Consider the following 27,879-nt stretch of genomic DNA (forward strand, 5'->3'; position numbering starts at 1 on the left):
CATTTAATCAGACGTAGCACTTTCTGGCCGCTTGGCGCTGGGAACCCCTTGTTGTCCAGAACCCAAGTATTTATAACGAGGTAAGCTCGCTGTCATCAGAGACCTGCTATTTACAGTGCCCGCACGCTACGTGACCCGGCGCAGCTGCGGGGCCGCAGGGCACCGCTCCGCCCCGCCGCTGTCCCCGCCCGGCCGCGGGGCACCGCTCCGCCCCGCCGCTGTCCCCGCCCGGCCGCGGGGCCGCAGGGCACCGCTCCGCCCCGCCGCTGTCCCCGCGGGGCCGCGGGGCACCGCTCCGCCCCGCCGCTGTCCCCGCAGGGACGGCGGCACCGCTCCGCCCCGCCGCTGTCCCCGCCCGGCCGCGGGGCACCGCTCCGCCCCGCCGCTGTCCCCGCCCGGCCGCGGGGCCCCGCTCCGCCCCGCCGCTGTCCCCGCCCGGCCGCGGGGCACCGCTCCGCCCCGCCGCTGTCCCCGCCCGGCCGCGGGGCCGCGGGGCCCCGCTCCGCCCCGCCGCTGTCCCCGCCCGGCCGCGGGGCACCGCTCCGCCCCGCCGCTGTCCCCGCAGGGACGGCGGCACCGCTCCGCCCCGCCGCTGTCCCCGCCCGGCCGCGGGCGGGCCTGGCGCGGCGGCGCCGCCATCAGCGGGCGCCGGCAGCGGAAGCGGCCCCGCCTCCGGCCCGGCCGGCGGGCAGCGGCCGCCATGGGGGGCGTGAGGGCGGCCGGGCGGAGGCTGCTGCGGCGGCTGCGGGGCGCCGAGGGGCTGCGGGAGACCTGCCGGCAGTACCCGTTCTCCTGCTGCCTCCTGCTGGGGCTGGGCACCGCCACCCTCCTCCTCAACCGGTAACCGGGCGGGCGGGCAGCCGGGCGCGGGCGGCGCTGCGCCCTCGCTCTCACGCAGCGCCTTTTCCTTCCCGTGTGTCTGTAAGGTATCTTCATGTCCTGATGGTCTTCTGGTCCTTCGTGGCTGGGGTCGTCACCTTCTACTGTTCCTTGGGACCGGACTCCCTCCTGCCCAATATTCTGTTCACAATAAAATATAAACCCAAGGTAAATATGCATGTGAAGAGTGTTGTGCTTTTTAAAAATATAATAAGAATCTATATGGAGACAATTCTTGTCTAATGCTAGCTGCTTTCAGAAATACTGTGCGTCAGTACAGCTCATATACTCCTTCTGACAGGTGTTTTGTGGCAAATAGATGATGGTTAATACTTTGAATTCTTTGTGTGTTTCTGCATAGTCCCATCAAATCCCACATGTGGCTGCAAGGCCGGTTGTTGGAGTGTCCAAGGATGTTGTTTCCTGCTTCCCTCATTGTACATTTTGCAGTGGAGAAACTATGTTGTTGTTTGCTTCTTTAGTGGGGATTTTTCTTTTCTAAATTTGTCCTCCTTTTGGCAGGCCAGTGTTGAGTCTGTTTTGCTCACTGTAATTGAAATTCTCTAAGCAGTACTGCACTTCAAAGAGAAAAATATTCCCAAAGCAAATTGCTCTTTTCTAACTTAAAACAGCTCAATGCAGAATTTCATAGGGCTAAAAAGGTAGTTGCGGTAGTTCAAGACTATGAGTAAGGCAGAAAAATCATCTGGTCTGTTACTAGACTGATTAATGTACGGTGAGGTGAGTGGAGATGTGAAAAGATACCTGTGTCCTCTCATTTCGTTTCAGCAGTAGCAATTTTTCTTTTAAGATTCGGTTGGTTTTCATTCTATGCTTTGTTATCTTGTTTTCCTGATGGAAGAATAAGTTTGTCTTTATTAGTTCTCTGTAACAGCTCTGAAAGAAAATTCACAGATGTGTCTATATTAATAGAGTCATCATTTTGGAGAATGTAAGCTTGTCCAAATCTCTTAGCAGCTGGAATTGCCGGAGCTGTTTCCCCACGGTCACAGCTGTGCTGTATGTGGCAAGGTCAAATGCAAGAGGCACAGGTAAATTACATATGTGGCACTCGTAAGCTTGGTACTGCTACCATTTTACACACCACAGTAGGAAACTGTCAAGTGCACATTGTTACATAAACTTCTCCATGCTCTCCTACAGACCTACTTTGCTTCTGGAAAACTATCAGCCATGGCTGGATCTGAAAGTGCCTTCCAAGGTTGATGCATCACTTTCAGAGGTAATTGGTGCATCGTTTCTTCTGTACATTCTGTACATTCAGTACAAATTCTGCAGGTTTTTATTACATGTCTTTGAAACCTTTTGCTTCTGGTTCACTAGACAGTTCATATGTACTTTGCAGGTGTTTTAACTTCTTCATGCAAAAGTCAAGTCAAAGGAGTGTTTGCTGGGAGCAGGGAGCCAAGATGGCCTGCTTTTAAACGTGGACTGCTTGTGTGGCAGTGCACCTAGAACACAGAAAAAATGTCTGAGTAAATTGGGAAGAATAATGGAAAGAACAGTTAAAATTGAACATGCCTGAGTCTTAAAAAGTTAAGGATTTCAGCCTGCTTAGTTTCTCATAGTTGAGGGTAAAAGATGATTTGCTCCAATTACAAAGGTTCTGTGATGAAGATCATAATTTGATGGTAGGGACCCTACAAGAAAGATGGAAAAATACTATTAAAAGAACATGGGGGAATGGATTCAAACTGATAGAGTAGGTTTATATTAGATATTGAGAAGAAATTCTTTACTGTGAGCATGGTGAGGTGCTGGAACAGGTTGTCTAGAGAACTTTTGGTTGCCCTATGCCTGGAAGTGTTTGAGGTCAGGTGGGATGGAGCAGCCTGGCTAAATGGAAGGTGCCCATGGCACAGTATGGGAACTAGATGATCTTTAAGGTCCCTTCCAACCCAAACCATTCCATGAATCTATTTAAAATTATCAGACAAGGCTGTAACAAACTGTCTTAAAAAAGAATTTGCTGAATTTACTCAAAGAAGAACAGCATATGTATCTTCTGTAGCAAGACTGTAAGTCAGCAATTTTGTTTTGTTCTAATCTCTTTAAAAAAATAGCTGTTTGAAGAGCAGTTTTTCTTTGGACTTGGTTTTTATTTGTTTCCGTGATTGGTAATTGATGAAATGTATTGGGAGCTAAACAGATAAGCTTTGTCTTTTTTGAAGCTAGGGAAATACACAAGCACATATGTAGATTAATATCCATTTATTTAGAATCCCAACTTTGCAGTTCTGTGGTAGGAGGATGAAGAACTGGCATGGCAGAAGTGAGTCAGTTTTTGTGTGTCAGTTCTTGCAATTAACAGCATGGTGTATGAAGTCAGAGCCATGTGTGTCTGTGGTATAAACTAAAACTTCAGCTCTGTGAGATGTTGTCCCAAGCATGGCCCACTGAAGGAGTGGGAGGAGAATGAAAACATTAAGGAAGGACAGGACAGTTGAGGAATGTTTTTAGAAAACAACAAGTAACAACTTGTTAACTTCCTCTAGTTGGATGAAGTGACTTCTGTGATTTCAGAAATAAACATTTATTCTTTTAAAGTTACTTAATCTATTTTTTAAACTAAGTTTAAGTGCATTAAAATGACAATATTGCTGAATAGAATTTCAATAGACTCTTGCTTTAATAATAGAATGTAAAATAAATGCTTCTAGGCATTTAATATTTTTAGGATTTGGGGTACCAAATAGCTGTGGCAGTCTAACCAAGGATGTTGTAAATGCTGAAGAACTGGAAATTTTCTTGTTTGGCTTAAATGGGAATTTGGTGCTGAAAAGGGTCTTTGTAGTATCTCTTTGCAAGTGATATGAGTAGATACCACAGTTATCTTCTTGGCATTTTGTATGTGGTTGCTGTAGTTCTGCTTTTACTGAAATAGTGGCCTTTTCTTTGCTGTTACTTTTCACTTCAGTGGCGTGTCCCAGGCCCCGCTTTATTTAGCACTGCAGATGTGGGTTATGTGTATCCATGCCCATGCTTCTCATTACCTCCTTTGTGTGCTTAACTGGAGGGAAGAACCAGGCCTGAGTTCTGGACCTTCCCAGGGCAGTGAGCCAGGGTCACCCTCCTCGATGGACCCAAGCAAGTAGCCTGAGTCACCTTTTCACCTGTGTTGGACAGATGCTGTTTGGCATGAGACATCTCATTGCATGGTTCCTCACTGCAGTTCTTCTCTACTGGTTTAAAAGGGTAGCAAGGGGTTCTGCCCACACCATATTCCTCTTGACCACATGCTCTGAGGATGCAGCATGTAATGCTGGCCTGGAATTGGATAGCCTGCTTCAGGTTGGAAGGAGAGACTGCTCTTATTTTCTTTTGCTGGTTAGTCATACATTAGAGAGAAGCTGATACAGTGTAAAATGAATTAAGGTTAATTAGATTCTAAAGGACTGTGGAGTGCAGCCTGTTTCTAAAAAGCTGTTCCTTCAAATGCTTGGAATAATTTTCAATTTTTTAAATTGTGTTTTAATTTTTCTAGGGTTTTTTTTGCAGCTTGAAGAATTTTGGCCATATTCTCATTTCCAAATGTTTCTAATTTGAACCAGGTGTATAGCCTTCAAACTTGTGTTTTCAAGTGCTTTCAGAATAATTTAATACACACTCAAATCAAAAGAAATCCGTTTTCCTCACAAGTGTGGATTTTTCTTCTTGGATTGTGATGATAGCTTGTCTCACTTTGCAAATTCTTAACCTTTGCAGCCTTGTTTTAGTCTATTCAGCTGCTGTGCATGGTTTAGAAGAATAACAAAACCTGTGCCTGGACATTCCTCCCTGTGCTTGTTGTTATAGTTGAAGGCTAAACTGTCTCAACCATATGTCCATCAATATTTTATAATTTGGGCTGCATCCTGCACAAAAATAAAGCAGTGACTTAAGTATAATTCTGTTTCCATTTTTTAATCCATTTTGCATTACATTTGCTTCTTCAATGTTTTCTTTCTTTTTGAATTAGGACATTATATCAGTTGGTCAGTTTTACATTGTGTATAATCCAGGTGCTACAGATTGTATAAAGGAGAATTTAATCCTCTTGTTCTGTTAATGAATTCATCTTTTTCTCTACAATCTCATTTTTGCTATGTGAGGGACAGTTACAAGTCAAGTCTGTAGAAAGCTGCTCAGCTACTCTCTGTCAGCATGCTGAAAAAAGTCTCACTGGATCAAGGTGCTGCTGTCTTTTGATCTCACTTTTTAAATTCTTCTTGGGTTCTTGATTCAATTAAAAGACTATAATTTTTTGTTTTCTAAAAGCAAGAAATAGACAAATGCATGACAAGAAATCAGTTATTGCTGGAGTGTGCTCTTTGCAAGTCCTGAAATCTTGCAGTAACACAATGGAGTGTATGCTTTAATATTGCAATGGCTTGTTCTAGCCCCAGGAAGTGGCCTCAGCTGTCAAGTTGTGCTGTCTTTTGAGGCTTTATAATTGTTATTGTGGTTTATGTACCAAATCATTGCTCCTTTCTGTTCTAATTGGGCCTGGTAGTTCTGATCTGCTACTGATTCAGTCATCACTCGTCTCTACAGTTCCTCCTTCTGACAATTGGGGTCAGTTGTGTGGCAGTCCCCAAAAAGTTCATCTCGGCAGCAAAGACTGACTAGCTTGCAGTGTTGCAGTGCATGCTAGAAAATAATTTATCTTTTTTTTTTTTTTTTTTTAATTCAGCTGCTGCTTATATTGCTACCTGCTGCATTTGGCTTTACAGTTGTAATCTCTTTCCAGTTTCAAGCTGCCCACACATAGTAAAACCAGACATTTTGCAAAATGCTTGAAAAAATAGGTAGATTTTAAATGAAATTACTCATCATTTGTATTTAAAACTGGAGAATAATACTTTACAGACAAGGAAATGGCTTATCATTAGCTGTCATTTTTTGTGATGTTCCATCTACTTCATTGGCATGTGTGAAGTGTGAGCAATTGAGCCTGAATTATATTTTCGTTGTTGGTAGAATGGAAGTGGGTACACATGTCCTGCTTCCCCAGTGCTTCATGAAAATGCAGTGGATGATGTGGCAATTTTTTTTCTGTCCAGCAGAATCGCACTGACACAGCCTGGAATGCTGATAGGGTTGGAAAAACAGTATGGACTGCATGCCTTGAAATCCAGTTAGTGCCAGTCAATGGCTTATTACTTCTGGAGTGCTTTGATTTTTGCAGTAGGGATGATTTTGCACAGTAGCTCTGCTTTAACTTCTGTACAGCATCTTAGTGGAATGGAGCATCATACTTAACTGCCTCTGCCATGCCATGTGTTTAATTAATTTGCAAGTAGGGGCTGCTTTCTGTGTCCACACATTTTTTATTAGGGTCATATAGGTAACCTGAGTCCTAGCAAAACTTGTCTCGCCTTCTGATATCTTGACCAACGATAAGTGGACTCCAGTGAAAAGTGCATTTTGAGTTAGTTGTCTGTCTCTGTGCATGCTGTCTCTGTGTCTTTGCCTAGTGAGATTGCAGTGTTCTGTGGAAGCAGTACAATAAAGCTTGCTCTTACAGTGTGGCTGTGGAAGAGAAACACTGGCAAGTCTGCAAAATGGTTCAGCTGGCACTCAGTTACTACAACATGGGATGAATCTGAAGGAGTCTTTGTCTTCCACTTTTGAGTGGGAAGGATCATCAGGTCTTGCACCTTTTTTTACTTTCCTTGCTTATTTAATAACCATGAGAAGATGAATCTCAGAAGCATGTTTCGCTGAGGCAGCAGTAAGGATCAGATCTCTCCGTGTTGGAAACAATTCTTCTACTAGTGCCTTCAGAGGCCTCTATAGGACTACAGAGAAAGTGAAGGCCAAAAAGTTACGTTAGCATCTGATGAACTGAATTTGTAGTGGCACATTTATGGAAGGCTTGATAGACAGGCTCTCAGTTCAAAAGTAGTCATAAATGAAAAAGCTGTTTCAAGAGGAGTTCATTGTATCCCTTTGAATGTACTGTTCCATGCTTGAAGGCTCTGCAAGTGCACTTTCCACTCCAAACAGAAGATGCTCTGCTGCTGTTGCTCCTGATGGGGAGGCACAGAGGAAAAGTGGAGGAAGAAGGAAAAGGGCTCCTTTAATAGACAGATGGATTTTTTTTGCAAGTTCTGTAAGGCACTTCTGAAGAGTGCACTTTGAACCTTGAAAGAGGTTTATTTTGTTAGGAACTCTGCATGAAGAAAAATAGTGTCACAATACTTGCGAGACTGAAATTTCTGTGGAGTAAATTGGTGGCACATGTAGTGCTATGGAAGCTATCAAGGAAATTGGTTTAAGTAGTCTAATATACTGCTTTTAAGGCCAATGGCTTGTGATTGCTGACTGGAGCTGGATGAGGACTCCTTTCTATTGTCTGAAGATTAATTTTCATAGAAGGTTCTCTGGGATTTCTTAGTCTATTCTAGACTGGGAATTGAAGCATCTGTTGTCATTTCCTTCACCCTTCCACCCTGCTTATAAATAGAAATATGAGATGGGAGGTGGGGATGACACAGGACAACATGATAAAACATTTAGCTTACCCATCCATCATTAGCACATGATGGTATTACAGTTTTGAGATCTATTACTACTGTAGCACATAAGGGTAGGAGAAAAGACACTGATGACTTTGTGTGGTCCATAACACAGACATCTAATGTTATACCAAGCTGCAAAACATCTCTTCAGAGAGAGGGGAAGAAAATCACTGAAGTGGAACAGCTGGAAAAGAGAAAGTAGCTTATCCAATCTAAGTAGGTGATATTCTTACTAGTGAAGACAGAAAAAGAGTATTCATGAGTTGCTCACCTCTGAAGGGTTGAGAAGAATTAAAAAGGCTATGTGTGTTTTTTGTTGAGTATGCTTTTATAATCATGAGAGAAGCAGAAGCATGTAATACCCTAAAGATAGTATAAATTTAGTATGTCTTAAATTCTTGCAGTGCATACTGTGTAAATGAGTGTAGCAGCAGAACTTGTAAGAAGAATAGCACTTACTCTCATGAATGACACTTGTGTATCAGCTGTTACATTCAGCTTTCCTTTCTAACAGGCTTCACTTTTTTATTTGTACACAGTGGCTTTGGAAAACCTTTCGTTCAGCAGAATGTGGTGGGCAGCCTCACATAGCAACACATATATTCTCTCTTACTCTCCTCATCAGCATTGATGCTGTTTTGGATAAACTGATCTCTAAAACACTGATTCAAATTAAGGGATAGGTTGCAGTGGGAGAAGGTAGCGTGGGTGATATCTTGGGGCTATAGTGAAGAAAGAGGAATCTTAAGAAAACTTCATCCTTTTGTCTCCTTCCTTGTTATGGCTGGCTTTCATAGGAATTGCTATTTATGACTGTTCTTTTGCTTTCTTTGAGAGTAGTGAGCATACAGGAATGACTGTCCCACCTTGAAGGTGGAGGTTTGGGTGAAAAAGGATGGAGGTGTGTGTAAGTGTAGTTTGTAACTGTGTCTATGGGATGCTCCATGCTGCATCAGAAAAGAACAGGTTCTGATCTGAAAATCTAGGGATGGGCTGTTTAAGGTAAGATTACATTTTTTGTAGCATTTGCCTGGTAGTGGCCATGGCACTGTGCTTCATGTTACTGATAGCAGTTGTGGCAGATTTCTTGTTGATACCTGATGAAACCATCACTTGTTATTTGCCGAAAGTATTGATTACAATGCAAAATGGTTGATCTAGCAACAGGGTCACAACTTAGACATTTTTATGTTTTATCATGTATAAATTATGTCCTATGAGTCTTGGAGGGTGTTTGTGATGTTAACTTTCTAACAGGGATTTGTAGTAAACTGTTTATTTTGTAACGTGGTTGTTTGTCTTTGTTCTGCACAGGTGCTTGAGTTGGTGCTGGAAAACTTTATTTATCCATGGTACAGGTATGAGCTTTACCTAAATGTTACTATTTTTAATATCATAAATATTTGTCACCTGTTTAAGAAGTTGACATCTGAAAATAAACATTTCTGTTGCCTTAGGGAAAGATAAAGCATACTTTTGAGTGCTAGAAATAATTGTTTTATTGTCTCCTAGCAGAGTAGAACAGATTTTTTTAATAATATAGTTAAAATAGAGGTGGTTCTGAAATTTAGATTTCATCCTAAAAACACTTCTATATTGTCTATTTTTATATGTTCATTTTGTGATAACTCTTACTTGGAACTAAATACACATTGATGAAAATATTTGTAAAAATTCAACCCGTCACTACCTCTGAAATTTACTTCCAGATTAGAAGCATACTGATTTATCACATTGCTTAAAAAAAAAAAAAAAACAAACAAAAAACTTTGCAGGGTTTTAAAGAAAAGATATTTAGAATATCTATGGCCAACTTCTTGGAGATCATCTTATAAATTTCCTACATTTAAGACTGTCGGTGATTATTTTGTGCTGAATAGAATAGTACTGTGCAAATAACTATTAAATAGTGAATAAAGAAAATATTATGGCTGATTATTTTTTCTGTGTGTTTTTGTTTTTCTTTTGTGTTTTCTTTCTTGTACTTTTATGTATTAGTTAGTGCTTTGTAGTACTTTGTAAGAAGACATTAAAATTTTTCTAACTGATAATGCTGGTATTAATGTGTTAAAACAACATCTTGCCTTAATTATTGAATTTGACTTTTTCATGGAACAAAAAGTTCAAATGGTCCTAAAAAATTATGCTTTCTTTTATTTTTACTCTGTGTTGTTTGGATTTTTTTCTGTCTCTGGGACCCAAAATTTACTGTTCAGACTTCTTTGCCTCTTGGGTTTTTGATTTTAGACAATACTTCCATGTTCTACCTTTAACTTTGTGTGTTGAATATGCTGAAGTGTAAAACTTCACTGCTAATGTAAACAGCAGAGGGAGCTTTAGCACCACGTGTTGTGAATGCAAGTTGGAAATCTCAAGGTTTTAAACTTTCAAATACAGAAAACTAGAGCATATTCTATTGGGTTGTTGATAAAGTAACAAATGCATGATTGGAAAACAGTTTTTTCTTGGCTGGTGGAAGGTGTCTTTAATGTCTTTATTATGGACTGACAAGAAAACTTGGCTTCCACCAATTAACTTATCTCTTTGACAGCCAAGGCAGTGGAAGTCTGGAATACATCATCTGGTGGGGATAATAATTCCCTATATATATAATGTACAGTTAGAAATGCAGTGTAAAATACACTTTGTATGAAGCCAGCCAGCCTACCTTCTGCTCCACCCTGCCCATTGGTGAGCAGTGTAGGTGTTCCTGCCCTAAGTTCTGCATGGCTGCACCTCCGGATTTTGAAGTAGTTCCGTAAATTCACACCATGCTGAAGAAATCTAACAAGCTTTCAGTGAACCTGAAATACTGGGAGTTCAGTGAAGCAATTCTACAGGAAACATCTCGGTCCTGAAAGGCTTACTGGTTTCAGTTTAACAGTAGTAATGTCAGAGCTGATCCTATTTAGTCTAGACATTCAGGTGTTTGCAGCAGGGGTTCTGCAGGGAGACCTGAACTGTGTGTGCCATGGTTTGAGAGCTGGTTGTAGAGCATGTCAGCTCTGACTTTCCCCACTCTAGCTGTACCTGCGCTGTTGGCAAAGCTCACATCCCCTGGCAGTGAGGATTCATGCATCCAGGACATGTTTGTTTTCTGAGCAAATGAACCTCACTCAGGTTAATTCTTCCCAGAGCCTTTGCATCCATGCTGTCCTTATTTAGCAGTGTGGCTGGGTGAGCACCAGCAGGCAATTCATACCTGACAGAGAGGCTGCTAAAACAGTGGCTACATTCCTTTGCAAAGAAAACTTTGGGCATAAATCCTTGGGCTAGCTGCTCTGCCTTTCATGTAAATGGATTTTGCACAGAAGATACCTCTTTTTTTTAACTTGTTTTTTGTTTTATATGCTATGCCAACTGATGCTGTCTTGGACATTACTGTTACCAGGATGTATCTCAGTGAGAAGCCAGAGAAGTATAATGTTTGCAGGGTGTGCTGCAAGATAAAATAATGGATTTTTTGCTTAGGAATAGAAATGCTATAAGCATATAAAAGCTGGTTTATGTTTGTTTCATTAATAAACTGAGTAAGAATTTCTAATTTTTTTATTAGCAGCTTAAAATTTAAGCAGGTCCTAAATTCAGACCACTTTAGGGGAATGACGGTTAGTGCTTAAAATCCAGTGAACTCTACTGCAATAGGTCATTATACCTGTGTGCATTTTTGGTTTTTATTTTTTTAAAGTATTTATGCTGGTTATATTAAGATCTTTTTTTTCAACTTTGTGAGAAGAATAAAGCATAGTTGTAAGTAATCCCAAGTTTGTAGAGCTACAAAACATGGATCTAAGTAGTTTGCTTATGCTGTACATATATAAGATATTATACATGTATAATATCTTGCTTATACCAGTGTTATTTTAAATGGCTCACTCTGTGCTTACTAAATATTTTTTGGTCATTCATGGTACTGCAACTCCAGTTCTCTCAGATTAGGACAGAATTCAGTAATTTCTACATTTTTTTGTAATACATTGCTATGAAAACATTTTTCTTTGGTGGTGACTAAACACCATGTTTTCATATATGGAGCTGCTTCTATTTTAAATGCAAGTTCTTTTAAAATGCAAGTAAGGCATGAAAAGATCTGAATTTTTGTTGAGTTACAAACCATAGCTTTACATTTTTATTAGCTTGTGACTTATTTTCTACATCTTTTTGAAGGGAGTTAGCCAAGTTTTGTAAGAATAATTGACACAGAGAGGAAAAATATCACTTTGTTATTTGTATATGATTTACATTTATCAGTGAATCCAGTAAGGCTTTGCATGCAATAGCAGTTGGGTGTATCTCTGAGACATTAGACTTTGTAACTGTTTACAATTAATAGTCTTAAAGTTCTGGGAAAACACAGCCAGCTTTTAAAATGTTTCCAAGAGGGTTATTTGGACTTTCCCCTGAGTCACTGTAGATTTGACATTTTACAGGTTCATGATGTTTCTTTTGCCAGTCTTCAGTCTGCTGGTGATTAAAAGAATGTCTTTGCAAATCTGTTGCGAGAGTATGTGGCATGAAGTCGTGTCCAAGTTGAGTTAGCCAAGATACTGGTTATCCAACTGTCAATAAAATAACAACTTCTTGGTCCAAATTACTTCATATATCTTCTTGTCTGTCACATGCTAGTAATACCGTAATACAGTTTGTTTGCTAATCCCTTGGCAATCCTAATCCCTTTGACAGTGTGGGTATTTTCTAACCATATTGCTTATAAAATGTCAGTTGCTGATCTTAAACCAAACTTTCCCCTACAGTGTTCTTATCTGCATTTGATTAGCTCTTGGAGGATGGTTGTGATTCTTGTGCCAGGCTGCTTTCTTTGAGGCGTTTTTTTTTTTTTTTTTTTTTTTTTTTTCCATGCAATTAGTTGCATACTTTGACTCTCAGGTCACTGGTATCTCTGGTATATGTACCTGATTGTTCATCATCAACATGCCTTTGAATGTTCTATAACCCAGGCTAAAAATGCTTTAAAATTTGAATGCTGAATAATGTAAAATATTTTATGCATAATTTTTAAAACTATTTTTAAATGTCCTGTTCTTGCTTGTAGGGTTCTCTTATAACACAAGTAATATTTCTACTTACTACACTCATTTTTCACCAAAAAGTGTGATGGCTCTTGCATATGATCATTAGTTAAAACTAATGCAACTTCCTTTATTATGTCATTATTCAACTATTATAATTCAGTTTTACCAATATATTAGTCATGCTCTAAAGTTCATATTAATAACAGATAGATTTTTGGTTTTTGCTTGCATTTTGTGGAATGCTGGTATTATGATCTTTTTGCACTCAGTTTCGTTGCAGTTTCTTCATCTAAGACTTAGTGTATTTCCCGTTATCATTCAGTTTTCCAAAAAAGTCATGGAGTTAGGTATTTTTCTTCCTGAATCACGTTTAATTATTTTTACCATGAGTTTTCACTGCACATATTTTATTGCAGTGGATGGAAACTGTCAAGCCAGGTTAAAAGTTTGGATGATATTTTGACGTAGCGATTTGGAAATCTATTTAAGTTCTTGCTTCCAAGCAGAAGACACTTTAAATAATTTCAATTTCCTTTACACCATTGAGTTTGGATGTGTTTCCATATGTAGAAACTAGGTTAGATTTTACTCAGTCAAAATCATGCAGATAGTATATGACAGCAGGAATTGGTATATCATTGCAATTTCCTGATGTTTTTCTTAAGCCGTTGTATGCACAGAACTTGTGAGAATGCTGTGTATTTTCCTCAGACAGAAGACTTCTGACTCTCTGGTAACTTTCATTTCAGTTCATTCCAGCTGAAGTATCACTGTTGAACATTGTTATTATTATGCTTTTAATAGTGCCAAATGTATTGTGGTTGGATTAAGAGAGATTTATTTTATTCTGTTTTCTCATATGCCATGGTTTGAAACACTGCAGAAATATTACTGATGATGAGTCCTCAGTGGATGAACTGAGAGGGACGCTACGTTTTTTTGCATCTGTCTTAGTTCGGAGAATTCACAAGGTAAGGTGACTTATTAGTGTTGGTTTTCCATTGGAATTAATTGATATTCATCTCTTGTGAGTTCTTAGTTACTTTTTTTTAAAAATTGTGATTCTGAAGTCAGCCTTACAGTGTAGGTTGTTTCTAACCATCTGAGTTACTTCTTTTTGGTATCTACCCCATCATTTTGGAGCTTATCCCCTTCATAGTTGTAAACCATCTCTGAAGGTTCATCATTGGAAGTGTTCAGCATTGTGTCGGATATGGCTTTGAGCAGCCTGTTCTGGTGGAGGATGTCCCTGCTGTGGCTGGGGGTTGAAATAAGTGGTCTGTGAAGGTCCCTTGTGACTCAGACCTTTCCCCAGTTCTTGCAAATGGATATATTTATTACACCAGTGCAAGGCATTATTAAAATCTTGTGACCTTTTAGCTGTCTTTTGGTGATTTAATTCAAGTGGAAACCATTTTGAGAATTACTGAAAAAGACCTACTAGAAAATGGTGAGCTGTGTTCTAGCTTCTGCTTGCTTATCTTCTTAAAATGCAAACAAGGCCCTTACATTGTCTATAAAGACTAGACTGTCATCAGGTGACCAGGTAAGAATTAAAACAGATGTGGTTCTTACATTAATGCAATTCTTCAGGAGCATTTTGAATGCTAAAGATTAGAAGTTTTTATTTGTTGTGTTTAATCTATTGGCACATACTTTTTATTTATGTGCTTAGTCTATTAGCATTTACTTTTTTTGTATGTGCTCTCTTTTTGACAGCAAAACTATTTCCTCGTGAAGAGTTTCAAGCTTGTTTCACAGGAACTGCTTGTAACTTTTTGGCTGTTGTAAGCAGAAAGGGTTGCTAACTCAATTTCCAGAATTAGTCAGTGCTGGACTCTCTGTTGGAGCCACTACCATAAATATGTGTCTTTTTTCCCCCTCCTTACTTACAGCAATATTTCCTGAGCTACAAGTTGTACATGTACCCTGTAATGACTTATTAACAGTGTGATTCTCTCCTTCTTACATATCAAATCCAGATTTCTTTCTTGTCTCTAAATCAGACATGTTGCTTTTTAAAATGAATACGGGGGAAGATTAGGAAATCCATGTAGCACAGACATTGTATGGAGATGTGAAAGGAGTAAATCTTCAAAGTGAAAATCTAGACCAAGGTCTTAACATTTAATTTGGGGTTGTAATACTTGCTGGTGTTAGTTGCATTGTTCATGGATCCATTGTTGACTCAGAAAGTGACCGTGTCTCCTGTATTGATCATGTAATAAGGCATCGATTGGGATATCTCAAGTGAGTTACAGCATCTTGAAGTAGAGTGTTAATTTACCATCTCTGCCTTTGACAGTGAGGATTTAAATGTAGTATCTTCAGCTCTCTGGGTAGGCAATATGTGCAACAAACACTCAAGACACGTGTCAGTATTAAGCACTGTCAGGGGAACCATACAAAATAAAGTTAATCACAGAATTACATATGTTGAGAAATTCATCATCGTCAGTTGAAAAATAAAATAGTTGTATACCTTTGCCAAGCAGCTGTACTCTGTTATGGATTTATTATTAAATGCTTGAAAGCAATAGTTCTAGCTAATAGAGATAAAATGTTTAAATTGAGGAAGAATTGTATAAGAAAACACAGGTCATTTTTTCATTTTTTTTAGATGAAATCTTTATTTTTTTTTTGCCAAAGAATAGTCTACTTTTTAGTTGAGACTAAAAATTGCAAATTGCTTTAATGAAAAGAATGCTTTTGTTTTCTGTTCAAAGCTGCCTAGGTCAAAGCATGGTTGTTGAATGAAGTTAAATGCACTACAGGCCAGTCAGCTCTTAAATGTATGCTGAAATACTTCAAATCTGGATTTTTTTTGCTGTGGCCATTTCTGGATTGGTTATAGATTTTGAAGGGAAAGGCAAGGGTTATACCATGCCTTTGTACAGTGTGGTGTAGATAACCCTGCATCTGATTTAAGTTTTTGACAAAAGTTCACGGTGTCTACTGCAGTGTTGATAACAATTTCCTTAGCTGTGCTCTTTGAGTTACCTCTGCAGGAAGAAACTCTGTCCTCTCCTTATAAGCCATAGGAAATTCTTAATTTCTAGAAATTACTGTTGGAATGTGAGGCACAGAAGACAGGATTTTACATTGAAAAGCAGAAGCCTGTCCTTTTGTGCTTGTAAACAGGAGCTGACCTTACTTTTAGGCAGCTCCAGTCAATTGTACTGGCTTGTTGGGGCTGGCCAGGTCAGGTCATAGCTGCACACTTAGAATATTATAGGGGAGTGTGCAGGAATATGTAATATTCTCCTTGTACAATTGAATAAAAGCCACCAACTTTTCTCTCAGCTCTGGTGGCCTTTGCAATTGCTTTGTCTCTTAACTTGTCTGGCAAGATCCTGTATTGAGGGATTCCTCCATTAGGAAAGAAACTTGTTCAGAATTCTTAGATTTTGAACATTCACAGGTGTATATTTTTGCATCTCTGAGGTGTCTCCTGTTTAAAATAAAGAGTATGCAACATGTAAATCACCTTCTAGATGAGTTTCTGTGAAAACTGCTGCAGGTGATAAAGAATCCCTTGAAACTGTACAGGCTGGGGACTGACTGGCTTCAGGGAGAAGCTGTACTTGCTGCCAAGACCTGGGCCCATAGTAGGTTGTGAGCTGAATATGAGCCACCAATAGCAGCTTAAAACACCAACACCATCCTGGGCTGTAGTGACAGGAGCAGAGAAAATCAAGGAGAGTGATTATCTGCCTTCACTTGATACTCTTTGGATGGCATGTAGGATACTAATCCAGTTTTGGGCTCTTCTTTACAAGAAAGTGGTGCAGGTTCAACCAAAGGGCCACCAAGATAATTGGGGCTGGAAGAGGTGACTGTGTTCACCTGAGGAGGTTTTCAGCACCAGCTTGGATACAGCCCTGAGCACCTTGATCAGAGCCTGTTTAGAGCAGGACTAAGACAACCCAAAGTAATTTGTGCCTGAATTGTTCTCCTTCAGTTTTTGTAGCCACCAGAGAAAATAGAAATGCAGGACCCTAATACAATCCTTGATAGATCATATGCATTTTTTGTTTGGCATATGATCACATGGTTTTGGCACTAATGGTCTTTTGACTCTGTAACTCAAATTCTCTTCGGGTTCTGCCATCACCTGAAGAGTGACATTTTTTCTTCCTGTGAGCAGGAAGGTTTCTCTTTGGTTTTAGTCCTTGTGGACATGACTACAGAGTGTTAAGGCATGCAGAGCATAGTTAACTTGATCCTTTTGTTGGTGGTCCAATCATCCCATAGAACTGGATTTCATATACTGTGACTCAAAAATCACACTGCCTTGCTATATTTATTGCAATGAAAAAAACATAATGGGAATGAGTTGACAATAAATGTGTTAACTGTGTTGTTTGTGGCATTTAGTTCTATGTGTTTTTATATACCTTGGCAGAAGAATGAGGTCCCTGTCAGCTCACCTAGGGAATTTTGAATTATTTCTCAATGGTTCATTTTATAGTTCAAACTGGAACATATCATCAAATTACTATGATTGATGGTTGTCGGTAATAAATTTGCGAGGGGTGAGGAAATAGAACAGTTTTGATTTGATTTTGAAATTATTCTTTAGGTGGACATTCCAACGGTTGTAACAAAGAAGATGCTCAAGGCAGCAATGAAACACATTGAAGTAATAGCCAAAGCCAGGCAAAAAGGTAATGTCAAGACGTAATAGGTTGTCAGTTTCAAAGGCCAAATATTAATATTCTTTTATGCATGTTTGAGATTATATTGCTTTGTATTTTTATCCTTATGACCTTTTTTTTTAATTAGATCCTTTTGCATTTTTCTTCTGGTGGTTGCAAAGGCAAATAGGGAAAAAGTTACAGGACATATTTATATTTTCTGTTTTGATTTTTATTGGCCCACAATGAAAATACTAAATTTCTCTATCTGTACAGGGGTGGACAGGAATATGGGTTTTGTCTGGTCAGAACAATCATGATCATTTAGGAATGCTTCTTGAAGTTTTTCCTTTATATTCCAAACGAGCAGTTATAGATAAAAGGATTTGTACATCTGTGCACTGTACCTCATAGCTCTTATAGGTAGAATGATTTCAGATCTGCATTAGTGAAGTTGTAATATGTTGAAAAGCTATGGAGAGACTTTGAGCAGAAGCATATTTGTTATCCAAGCTAAGAGTATCTTCAAAAACCTAATGTAAAACTTATATTTAAACTGCATACAGAAGAAATATTTGGAAACTCTTGCTGTTGTTATTATTTTTTTCACTGGCTATGTTCCACCATGCTGTATCTACTAAATGTGGTTTCATTCAACTTTTAAGTGTAGATGTTTACTTTAACTGGAGTCGTGAACTTTTCTTCTTTCCCTCCAAATGTCTGCTTGATATCCATAAATACATGCCATTGGTCCTGTGAGTAGTGTTAATGATTAAGATGAGTAATGAGACATAGTGTAATCATGTTGGATGTCTTTCATGGCACAACAGCAATTTCAAGATAGGAGATAATCTTGCAGTGCTGTTTTACGCCAAATTTCATGTTCCCTTTGATTTCTACCAAGAAGTTGGAAACACTTTTCTTTAGCAGTAACGAACTGTATTTTAAATGTATGGTATTGAAAATATAACCATTTTGTTTTCCTCAATGTTTTAAAGAAAAAGACTCATTTCCTAAGGGCAGATATGTGAAGTAGCAGTTGAAAATGACTTTTAGTAGCACTTTCTAGTAAACTTTGCTAAAGCAGCCACCGCAATACACGGTTTAGAGACAGCTTTAAGACCCTGCTTTGGTTGCTAGTTGAGCCTAGTCTTTTCTCCTTATTTTCTAAATCCTTTCAACGTGGAATGCTTTTAGGGGGCATTTCCTTTTCTTCTACTCTTGTTGCTCTTACCTCTCTTAGTAATTTCTATTTGCACAGACACCTCCACAATTCATTACCTGTCCTCGCTAGAGGGTGCATTCCTCCTCTCTGCTTTTAGTGACACCAGCTGGGCAGATTTATCAGGTGATATATATTGCTGCATCCCCTCTGTCAGCTGATACCACTCACGGGTTTTGGCTGTGAAGGCCAAGCCAGCAGGCTTCTCTGATATGCTGGGAATAAGCTTTAACTTTGAGGGTAGCTGGGAATATATTACATACCTCACTATGCCTGGTGGTGGTGTTGGCAAGAGGCTGTGCCACATTGCTAATTCAGCTAGGTGTGATTTACAGCAGCTCAGTTCTTGCCTTTGAAGTGATCTGAAGAAATATAACATTGTTGCTTCTAATTAATATCTATAGTTTTTAATCTGATAAGGAGGTAGTCTTTCAATTCCACCGTAATTTAAGAGGCAGTACTGTAGCAGATCCTCCTGCAGGTTTTGGCTTGATTGACCCTGTGTTTAAAATGTATGTTCCTTCACGTTTGTTTTTATGTGTTCTAAGCAGGAAACAGATACTACAGGATTGAGTAAAAGTTGACGTTGATTTCAAATTCTGTTCTAGGCCAAAAAAATGGAGATCACGAAGAAGGTCAGGAAAAAGGCAATTAGAGGCAGACTTTGCATGATGCAATTTTTTTGAGAATCCAGATGCTGAGTTCTTATATTTAGTTTATATATATATATATATAATTGAATAAGTAAATAAGAGTTTATATTATTTTTTATATATTTATATATAATGATAAATGAGAAAGCATTCTGGATACCATGCAAACTGCAATTGTTTGGTGAAGGAATTCTTATTTCAGTGTGAGATTTTATTTTTACATAGCTAGGCTTCAAAGTCTAAGCCAAGGTTCTTTTGTAAAATTTCAGCATTTTATCTCTTTGGCAGTTGTGTTTGTGCTACAAATACTAACTTTTTAGCTCAAACAAAAACCAATTGCCTTTTGTTTACCAGTAAGAAGAAGCTGAAGCAACTCTATAACACTGTCTTTTACTTTCAGTAAAAAATGCAGAATTTTTGCAGCAAGCTGCTTTAGAAGAATATGGACCAGAACTGCATGTTGCTTTGAGAAACCGAAGGGATGAACTTCACTACTTAAGAAAACTTACTGAACTTCTTTTTCCTTATATTTTGCCCCCAAAGTCAACAGAGTGCAGGTATATAAATTACTTAGAATTGTGTTTTTTAAAGTGTTTCCATACTACAATAGTAGTAGTACAATAATTTTGGAAAGTGAAAGAATGAACTTCACAGTCATCTTCCTTACCCCTTTATCTCTAAAATAGCATGCTTATGGTATTATTAAATCCTAAAATATTTTCTAGTAGTATATGACAGAGTTGGAAACTTCACTTAGAAATTTATGTAATCTAGTACTACTTTGGATTTTTATTTCCTTTCTTTTATTTTCTTTTCAGATCCCTGGCCCTTCTCATTAGAGAGATTCTCCCTGGTTCAGTTTTCCTTCCCTCAATGGATTTCTTAGCTGACCCTGTAAGACTTTGGAGCACAAGAATAATCTTAATTGATTCAAAATTACTGTTTACCTACTAAGTATATTGTGGTAAAGCAAATGGCGTGCAATGACTTACTTGCTGTGCATTTTGACTAGATACAAGAAAAAGAAATCTTGTGGCCAACTGTTTTGTTTGTTCATATGAACAAACTGACTGAACTGACTGAATTAACAGTATTGGTGTGATCTCTTAAGCATGTATTTTTCAGTGAAGGATTACAGCTCCTGTCAAATGGGAGAATGCTGTGTTAGTGTAAATATCTACAACTTACTATTGCTACATTTTATAAGGGCTCAATTACTTGAACTCTAGCTCTGTGCATGTTAATAGCAGTCTAAGTAACTACCTTTTTTTGCAGCTGTATTGAAATAATTTTTCCCCCCTTAATTCTGCAAATCAAGGGGCATATGTTTCTGAAGCTGCAGCACTGCCATCCTTGTTTTTATATATGCATATATTTTATTAGGCAAATTGGCAGGGCTTATGCAGGCATCACCTGGCTGCAAACAGAAAGTACTATAGTGTGGAAGTATTACTAATTCATTAGATCTGCACTTGGAGTAATAATACTTTGGAGGCCTTTCTTCCATTGGGTAATGAATATTTCTTTGTGAGTCTCTTCAGAAATTCCCTGGCATGTAAAAACTTGAGGAGACCATTGAAGGTTAGGTCTCAAACGTGTATTGCCAGGTTTTGCCTTTTTAAAAGTATTAATATACTCACATTTAATCTTGGGTATAACATCGTATTGAAATAATTTTAATCTATTTTGTTGAATATCTTTAATAATAATTTTTTGTTGTGTTGTGTTTCTTGCAGGATACTGTCAACCATTTACTGCTGATCTTCATTGATGATAGTCCAGTGAGTACTGACAGAGTTAAAACAGTGGCATTTTGATCACCCATGAAAGGAGCTTTCTTACCCAGTTGGCATTTTTTTCTGCAGCCCGAGATAGCAACTGAGCCTACTTCATCATTGGTTCCATTCCTTCAGAAATTTGCTGAGCCAAGAAATAAAAAACCATCTGTAAGCAAAGGCAACCTTTATTCCCTTTCCTGTTTTGAATAAGTGTTGTACTTTACCTGCTGATTTTGTTCTACAGCTCTTTGCGTTATTTATGTACTGACTGAAAGTTTTAAAGTTGGCTGACAGCATTTTTAACCTACTCAGGTACTGAAACTGGAGCTAAAGGAGATCAGAGATCAGCAAGACCTTTTATTTCGGTTTATGAACTTCCTGAAACAGGAAGGGGCTGTCCATGTGCTGCAGTTCTGCCTGGCTGTGGGTAAGATTACAGATGTGTCCTGATGTTACTTGATGATATGGAAATAATTCTAATGGAGCACTGCAATTTGCATTTGGGTAATTTAGGAAGAAAAAAATCATTCATATGCCAGGGACAACCTCATGAATTTATCATTACTGTGATAAGGAATAATTTCTTCTAATTGCAAAATATTTTTAGCAATAACTTTATGAACAGATCTGAATTATAGTTAATAAAAAGGCAGCTGCCTTGTTACCTCAGATTTTGAGATGTCATATGTTGCTTTTAATTTTGAAGTTTTGCAAGTTATTTAGAGGAAAATGTTATAGAGTACTTCAAGATGTTGTTTGCCAAGATGATCAAGCAATGTTTTCTTCTTTTCTTTATTTCTCAGAGGAATTCAATGACCGGATTTTGAGACCAGAGCTATCAGATACTGAAAAGATGTCTCTTCATGACGAAGTACAGAAAATTTATAAAACTTACTGTTTGGATGAAAGCATCGACAAGATTAGATTTGACCCTTTCATTGTGGAAGAGATTCAAAGAAGTAAGTTGGAATTCAAAAGGAATAATGTACATTGGAATTTAGACAGCATCTTGTAATGAAGTGAAAACAAATTTTGCCAAATATCATCAAACTTTTTTTGCCACTTTTAAAAATTATTCCCATTCTATATTGTGCTTAATACTTTTTTTGGCAATTTATTTCTGTTTTTTATATATAAAACTTTGAGTAGCTTGTAAAGTAATCACCAGCTCTGACCAGAAGAAAACATGAACTTTATATGCCTTTATGTATATCACCCTCTATTCATATTTACTTTTTTTTAATAGTTGCTGAAGGTCCGTATAAGGATGTTGTGAAACTTCAAACTATGCGGTGTCTTTTTGAAGCTTATGAGCACGTCCTTTCTCTGCTTGAGAATGTTTTTACTCCCATGTTCTGTCACAGTGATGAGGTAAGCATGAAAGATTTGAAGAGTAGTCTTAAAAGCAAGACTAAATTTTTTTAGGATACACTATTTACAACAGTCATGTGTATGTGGAACTGAAAAACATGGCTTCGTTTTCCACTTCAGCTGACATTCTAGATCTGGACCATTCTCAGTAGAAAAATAAAATTAATTCTAGTCCAGAATGAATAAAATCACAGAATAAAAGGAAAACTTTATTTTTTTGATGTAAAAATTTGTGTATATGACAGCTATTACAAAATCCTCTTCACCCTGCCTTTGTGATTACAGATTTGGTGCAAAAGTAATCGGCCCGATAGATGTAGAACACAATGTCTTTATTTACTTTTAAAAATGTAATGGTATTTAAAGATACAAAAGTTGTATTTAGGTTTTATCAGCATTATGCATTCCTGCAGCTAAAAGTCTGGTGTTTGTTTTCAAGAAGATCACTCAATGCAATTTACAAGGTATTTAAGATTGTTGTGTGATTGGGTTCTAAATGCCACCTTAAGAATTCCCTGCACTGGGTTAACTTTATCTGCCTAAGGCCTTCTAGCAGGACACACTTTAATCACAGGGGTGAGTCTGAATTCATGTTCCTTTCAGAAGTTTGTGTGTATAAGTCAGGTTGTGTGTTAAGCTTCTTGCATTCATTTGAAGCAGAATATGTTGATTTGTCCAGGGATTGGGTACTTGCCTTACTTGGCATTAATAAAAAGAACTTTTCTCAAAAATAGTTTTGATGGTCATCTCTCCCATGATAGCTATAATGCTTCAAATGCTTGGTTTTGTAAAAAGGAGGAGACATGGATTTTGGTGCTTAATTGAATTTTTATTTCTACTTTGTGGTTTTAATCTCATGATTACATAAGATTAAGTAAGTAGTCCTAGTCTCATGTATTGATTATTGTATGGTCTGTCCTTTTCCAGATTAAAATTCTAACTGCTAGATTATGGTCAGATTGGCTTTTCCTTCAGTTCTTATTTCCTGAATTTTGCAATATTGTTGCACGGTAGCCTTTACGTCAGTTAATCCAGTGTTTTCTTTGATACTTTATTTGTCTGCTACAGTACTTCAGACATCTTTTAAGAGGAGCAGAGTCACCAACCCGCAATTCAAAGTTTAACAGGTAGCTATGGTTTTCTTTGGTTTTTAATTAAAAACATCAAAATATTAAGCTGTGAGAATTTTATTGTTGTCTTATATTAATTTGACTAAATTTTAGCCCTATTTTTTGTTTTTAAGTGAACAAATTACATACTTAAGATGCAAGCAGTATTACATGAGACATCTCCTCTCCTTAAGTATTTTACATTCAAGAATTCAGTGTGTGATTTAGACATCGGCATTTGAGAAGAGGGAAGGGAAAAAAATAAGCAGTGAGAATAAGATTATGTGAAAATAAAGTGATTATTTAATTGACTGTGTATATTTGGCACCATTTTAGTGGTGCCAAGCTGTGTCTTCTTGGATTTCAGATGTTGTAGGGATAGGTACAGCATACCCTGTGTCAAACCGGCTGGGTTATTTGATGGGAATCTCCTCTTACCATGGTAGGGAGGTTTTGCCACTTCTCCTAAATCAAATGTATTTTCTTTCCCTCAACTCCAGTGCAGAAATGCAGCATCAGAAGCCTTGTTTCTGAGCCATATACTTACAGTCCAGGCCTCCTTCAGGCTCCTCACAGCCTGTGGAGGAGAAGAGCCTCTCCTGTGGTGGGGATAGTTGATCTTCCTCTGTGGGCTTGGGCTGGGTTGATAAACCTTGAGGCCTCAAAATTTCTTTTGTTTCACTTTTTGTTGGATGGCTCTGAGAATTGTAGGCTAGCCCAAATGAATTTCTCTTATGGCCTAGGAAAACATCAGTGAGACAGTCTTTAATTTGGATAGACTTTCTTTCTTGATATGAAGTAAGATCCATGGTACTGTGGAAAATGATAATGCTTGTCCTCTTCTAGAGGAGTAACACTGATTCATTTTACCTTTACTGCTTTCATTAGAATTACACCTGGCAGTAAACTCCTGTTTCACAGCCTACTGTGAGATTCGTATTACTGGCATATACCTTTCTTCTCTGCTCCTCTTCTTCAAAAATGGGCCGATTTGTTCTTTTTATTATGTCTCCATTGGTGACGTCTTTTATGTAGTCTTTATAGTTTCTGTAGGTCGAGGACTGGAGCTTTGGTGTAGTGCTGTCCCCTAGTGGTGCTGGCAAACTTCTGTTTCTTAACGAAGAGGCATGGGATGAAGGCAGCTAGCCCAAACTGCATTCCTTTCCTACACAGTACTCCATGTAGGATGGCCTTAAACACGCTTCAAGCTTCTGTTGAAGATGGCTAGGCTACACCTAGATCTTTAAATCTGCCCCCTGGTTTCTTCCCCCAAATTGTTCATGTCAGGGGTTGGAAGTATTCTGTAATACTCTTCTTAAATCTAGTTAAAATATGAAAACATGTAGGTCACCTCTGGTACTTGGCTTTTAAAAACAGAAAGGGGGAATTTACAGGCCGTTGCTGCCTGGAGTCTTTGAAATGCATCTCTGGCTACAAAATAAACAAATTTTGTTTGGCGGCTGTTGCAGCATATTCTCAAACAGCATCCATAGCATTACTGAAAATGTATCTGGTTTACATTTAAAGCAATTTGAATACTCTCAGTATATATGCTGATTTACAGTACAAGATACTGTGTGTTCCAGAAGTGGTGCCTCAATGATTATTTCCATGAAACAGAGGTCCTATCTTGCAAGTAGTTTGCCTGTTGCTTTGGAATTTCCCTCTGCAGAATTGTGTACAGTCACTTCCAAGGGGGTGGAGAAAAATCAAGGTTTCTTACAGAATTATTCCAGATGTTATTCCATATATTTTGTCCTGCCCTCTCTTTCTTATTCTAGAATTAGTTTTGCTTGAAAATAATTTGATGCAAAGAGATTAGTTTTGTTTACCATATTTTTGATGTGCTTTAGTGTGGATACAGTGTGTGTATTGCATAGATACTGTTGATTAAAAAATCAGATCAAGAAATAGGTATGAGATCCCAGTGGAACATGCATGCCGGTGATGTGTTGAAACATTTCCCTTATTGCAAGACAAGAAAATTACAGTTTCTAGAAAATATAGGTGGAAAGGTAGGAAGAGGGTTTGAATCACTTTTTGGTTTGAATCACTTGTTTGAACTTTACAGAACAATCATAGCTTTTTGCAGACAGATAGGACAAATAATGTGCTATGAGAACTGCAAAGCCAATAGTGAAGCAGTGCCAGGGGTTTCTGGAGTGTAAAGAAGTCACATTGAAGTTATTCTGACTACTTGATAACTAACTGTGGTTGTCATCAGTTGTAACTGATGTTTTTTACCTAGTATTTAATGTGTGTGGCCTATGATAACTGATGTTTCAAGTTCTAGGTCTGTTAACTTAATTTGAGTAGCGTGGAAGAGAAAACAAGAATTCCATCTCTCTCTCATATTTATGTATTTATAATACATTACTACGTTACTTAAATGTAGTCTGTGTTGAAAGTCTGAACAAAGAAAAGCTGTTATGTAGTATGAACTCTTAGATTTCTGGATTTCTGTGTATCTATCTCAATTTTTGACATACCATAACCACAAATGGAAATAGACAAATATTAGAATAGCAGTGAAATTAAAGCATTTTTTAGGTTAAAGGACCATGTAGAAAAGACACTAACAATTTCAGGGAGTGGTTAGGAGAAAAACCCATGGAACTAAGTCTGTGAAAAGTTCTATACAGTGTAATAGTCATCATAATTTCTAACCTGCTAGGTTATATTTCCAGTTTCACAGTTTACACAGCCAAAGGCAGTGTAAGATGTCTTACAATCAGATCCTTCTGTAAAACAAAATCTAATGTTTTTATCCCATGTTAGTTTGTCCACAATTCAGTAGCTCCAATGAATTAAATTCCTGTGTGTGGTGACAGTATAGTTAATTCATTTAAACATGTTGATTGGAATTACTGGGTTGATGTCTGAGACGTTGGTTCTATATACCAGGTTATGTAGACTGTTAGAAATGTGTGACAATTCTTAAAATCTGTGAACTAAAAATATTTTAAAAATTAATTTTTAATATTGGCTCTTACTATACTTAATATGTATATTATACTGTATTATATATGTATATGCTATACTAATAGAGAGAGGGAGAAAGCATGTATTATTACACAAAGTGAGGCCACAGCCTTTTCATTGTATTGGCTAAATTAACTTGATTCCTACATGACTTCTGAATATAGGTAATAGGAAAAGTTAGCTGGCTATTTGGCATTACAAATAACTCCAAGAACGAAAATTGTTCTCTATTAATTTGTGGTTGCTTGTGCTGAATCTCCTGAAAGTTTCGATAACTGATGTTTCAAATTCAAAGGCCAGGCTTGTGATGATGGTGAGATGAGTAAATACTGTTCACATTCCACTTTCTTAGGATTCTAGGTCAGGAAGTCCTAATGGTACTACATCTTTTTTTAACCTATGGTGGTGGTCAAAACCTATTGAATTTTGTTGGGATAGGTCAGTCAGATTTGGTTTGGTTTGGGTTCTTTTGTTGTTTTGGTTTTATTTTGATTTTCTGCTGGGCTCTGAGGTGATTTGTTGCCTGTTGTTGCAGAAGTAGCCTGAGTTTGGATGACTTACGGTAAGTCTATCTAACACTCAATAAATGTTGTGTGTTAGTTATGCTGCATCTCTCATGACTTCATCATAGAGCCTTTTTAACAGTAATTAACTGTTCATTTTATTTGTAAAAGACATGAATGTCTTCTCCAGACTGAGGTGCATTTCTCTTCACAAAAATCTTTGTTCCCCATGTCCTTTTCACAGGTGTTTAGAAATTGCTTAATTACTAATTTCATGTGTTTACATTGCCTTGAAATTGTTTGCTGTACATTAACACTTTGCTGAATATATTTCCAGACCTTGAAACCTTTTTTTTTTTACTTGTAACTGCTAGCTGCTCCAAAATTTCCTTTACTCCATGTCATATTGTTATCCACTTGTGTGCTTGTTTTGTCTTGCAAACTGTCTCTGGAGTGATTATTGTCTAACATCACTTGCAAATAAAACCATTTTATGATTTTTAAGCACTCAAAACCAACAGTTGCCCAAGTTGCAGCTTCTCTTGTGACTGTTACAGGTTTGATGATACCATATGCTATTTTTTTTTAAATTTGCTGTAAGGTAGTATGTGACCACTCGTTAATGCCTTAGTAGCTGTCCAGTGGTTTGTTTCTCATTATTCATGCCTCTTTAAATACAAGGTATCCAAACTCAGAAAACAATGTTTTCCTCATGGACTTTTCCTTAGAATTTAACAGAGGATAAGTATGACATAGTTTGCTCATCTAGTCTTGAGGGGAAATTTTTCAACTTAATTTTTTGGGTTAAAAATCAAGGTAATTAGATGCTTTTATATTTTATGTGCCAGTTCAGCATGTTGAGCTATAACTTAATTGTTGAGCAATAAGGAGTTCTTGAGTTATAAATGCAGCTCATTGATTTTCAAGTGCAGCAGTATGTGCTCAGCATTTCTCCTAACTGTGTGTAGGGAATCTAGTCAGCCAAAGGAAATGGTACTATGACTTCACATGCATGTTAATATCTGCCTTGTCTGATATATACAACTGGTCTGGTCCTTCTTGACCCAGAGAGGCTCACAGCATCATTCTTCAGCTGCACAGCCCTGGCTCATCACCTGAATCTGTTCAGTGCACTGAATGAGGCAGGCATCCTGTGGGAAAATGATTTTGCAACCATCCATGATTGAA

The 27,879-nt window shown here is 38.1% G+C and overlaps 1 protein-coding gene across 4 annotated transcripts in view; it reads left to right on the forward strand.

The window, feature by feature from the left end:
* The first annotated feature begins 673 nt into the window (after positions 1-673).
* SNX14 (sorting nexin 14) overlaps positions 674-27,879 on the forward strand; it is a 45,648-nt gene continuing 18,442 nt past the window's right edge. Inside the window, exons 1-16 of one of the 4 annotated variants that reach the window (XM_021545886.3) lie at positions 674-840; positions 927-1,047; positions 1,855-1,931; positions 2,044-2,122; positions 8,718-8,761; positions 13,320-13,407; positions 17,019-17,103; positions 19,349-19,505; positions 19,767-19,842; positions 20,685-20,729; positions 20,814-20,894; positions 21,039-21,153; positions 21,530-21,685; positions 21,973-22,097; positions 23,166-23,224; positions 26,724-26,750. In XM_021545886.3, the coding sequence (XP_021401561.1) occupies positions 701-840; positions 927-1,047; positions 1,855-1,931; positions 2,044-2,122; positions 8,718-8,761; positions 13,320-13,407; positions 17,019-17,103; positions 19,349-19,505; positions 19,767-19,842; positions 20,685-20,729; positions 20,814-20,894; positions 21,039-21,153; positions 21,530-21,685; positions 21,973-22,097; positions 23,166-23,224; positions 26,724-26,750 (1,475 nt within the window). In that variant the 5' untranslated portion in view covers positions 674-700. The remainder of the gene's footprint in view (positions 841-926; positions 1,048-1,854; positions 1,932-2,043; positions 2,123-8,717; positions 8,762-13,319; positions 13,408-17,018; positions 17,104-19,348; positions 19,506-19,766; positions 19,843-20,684; positions 20,730-20,813; positions 20,895-21,038; positions 21,154-21,529; positions 21,686-21,972; positions 22,098-23,165; positions 23,225-26,723; positions 26,751-27,879) is intronic. The other 3 variants (XM_021545895.3, XM_021545915.3, XM_021545924.3) reach the window with 3 other exon arrangements.

This window comes from Lonchura striata, chromosome 3 (genome assembly GCF_046129695.1).
Source record: "Lonchura striata isolate bLonStr1 chromosome 3, bLonStr1.mat, whole genome shotgun sequence".
Lineage (NCBI taxonomy): Eukaryota > Metazoa > Chordata > Aves > Passeriformes > Estrildidae > Lonchura > Lonchura striata.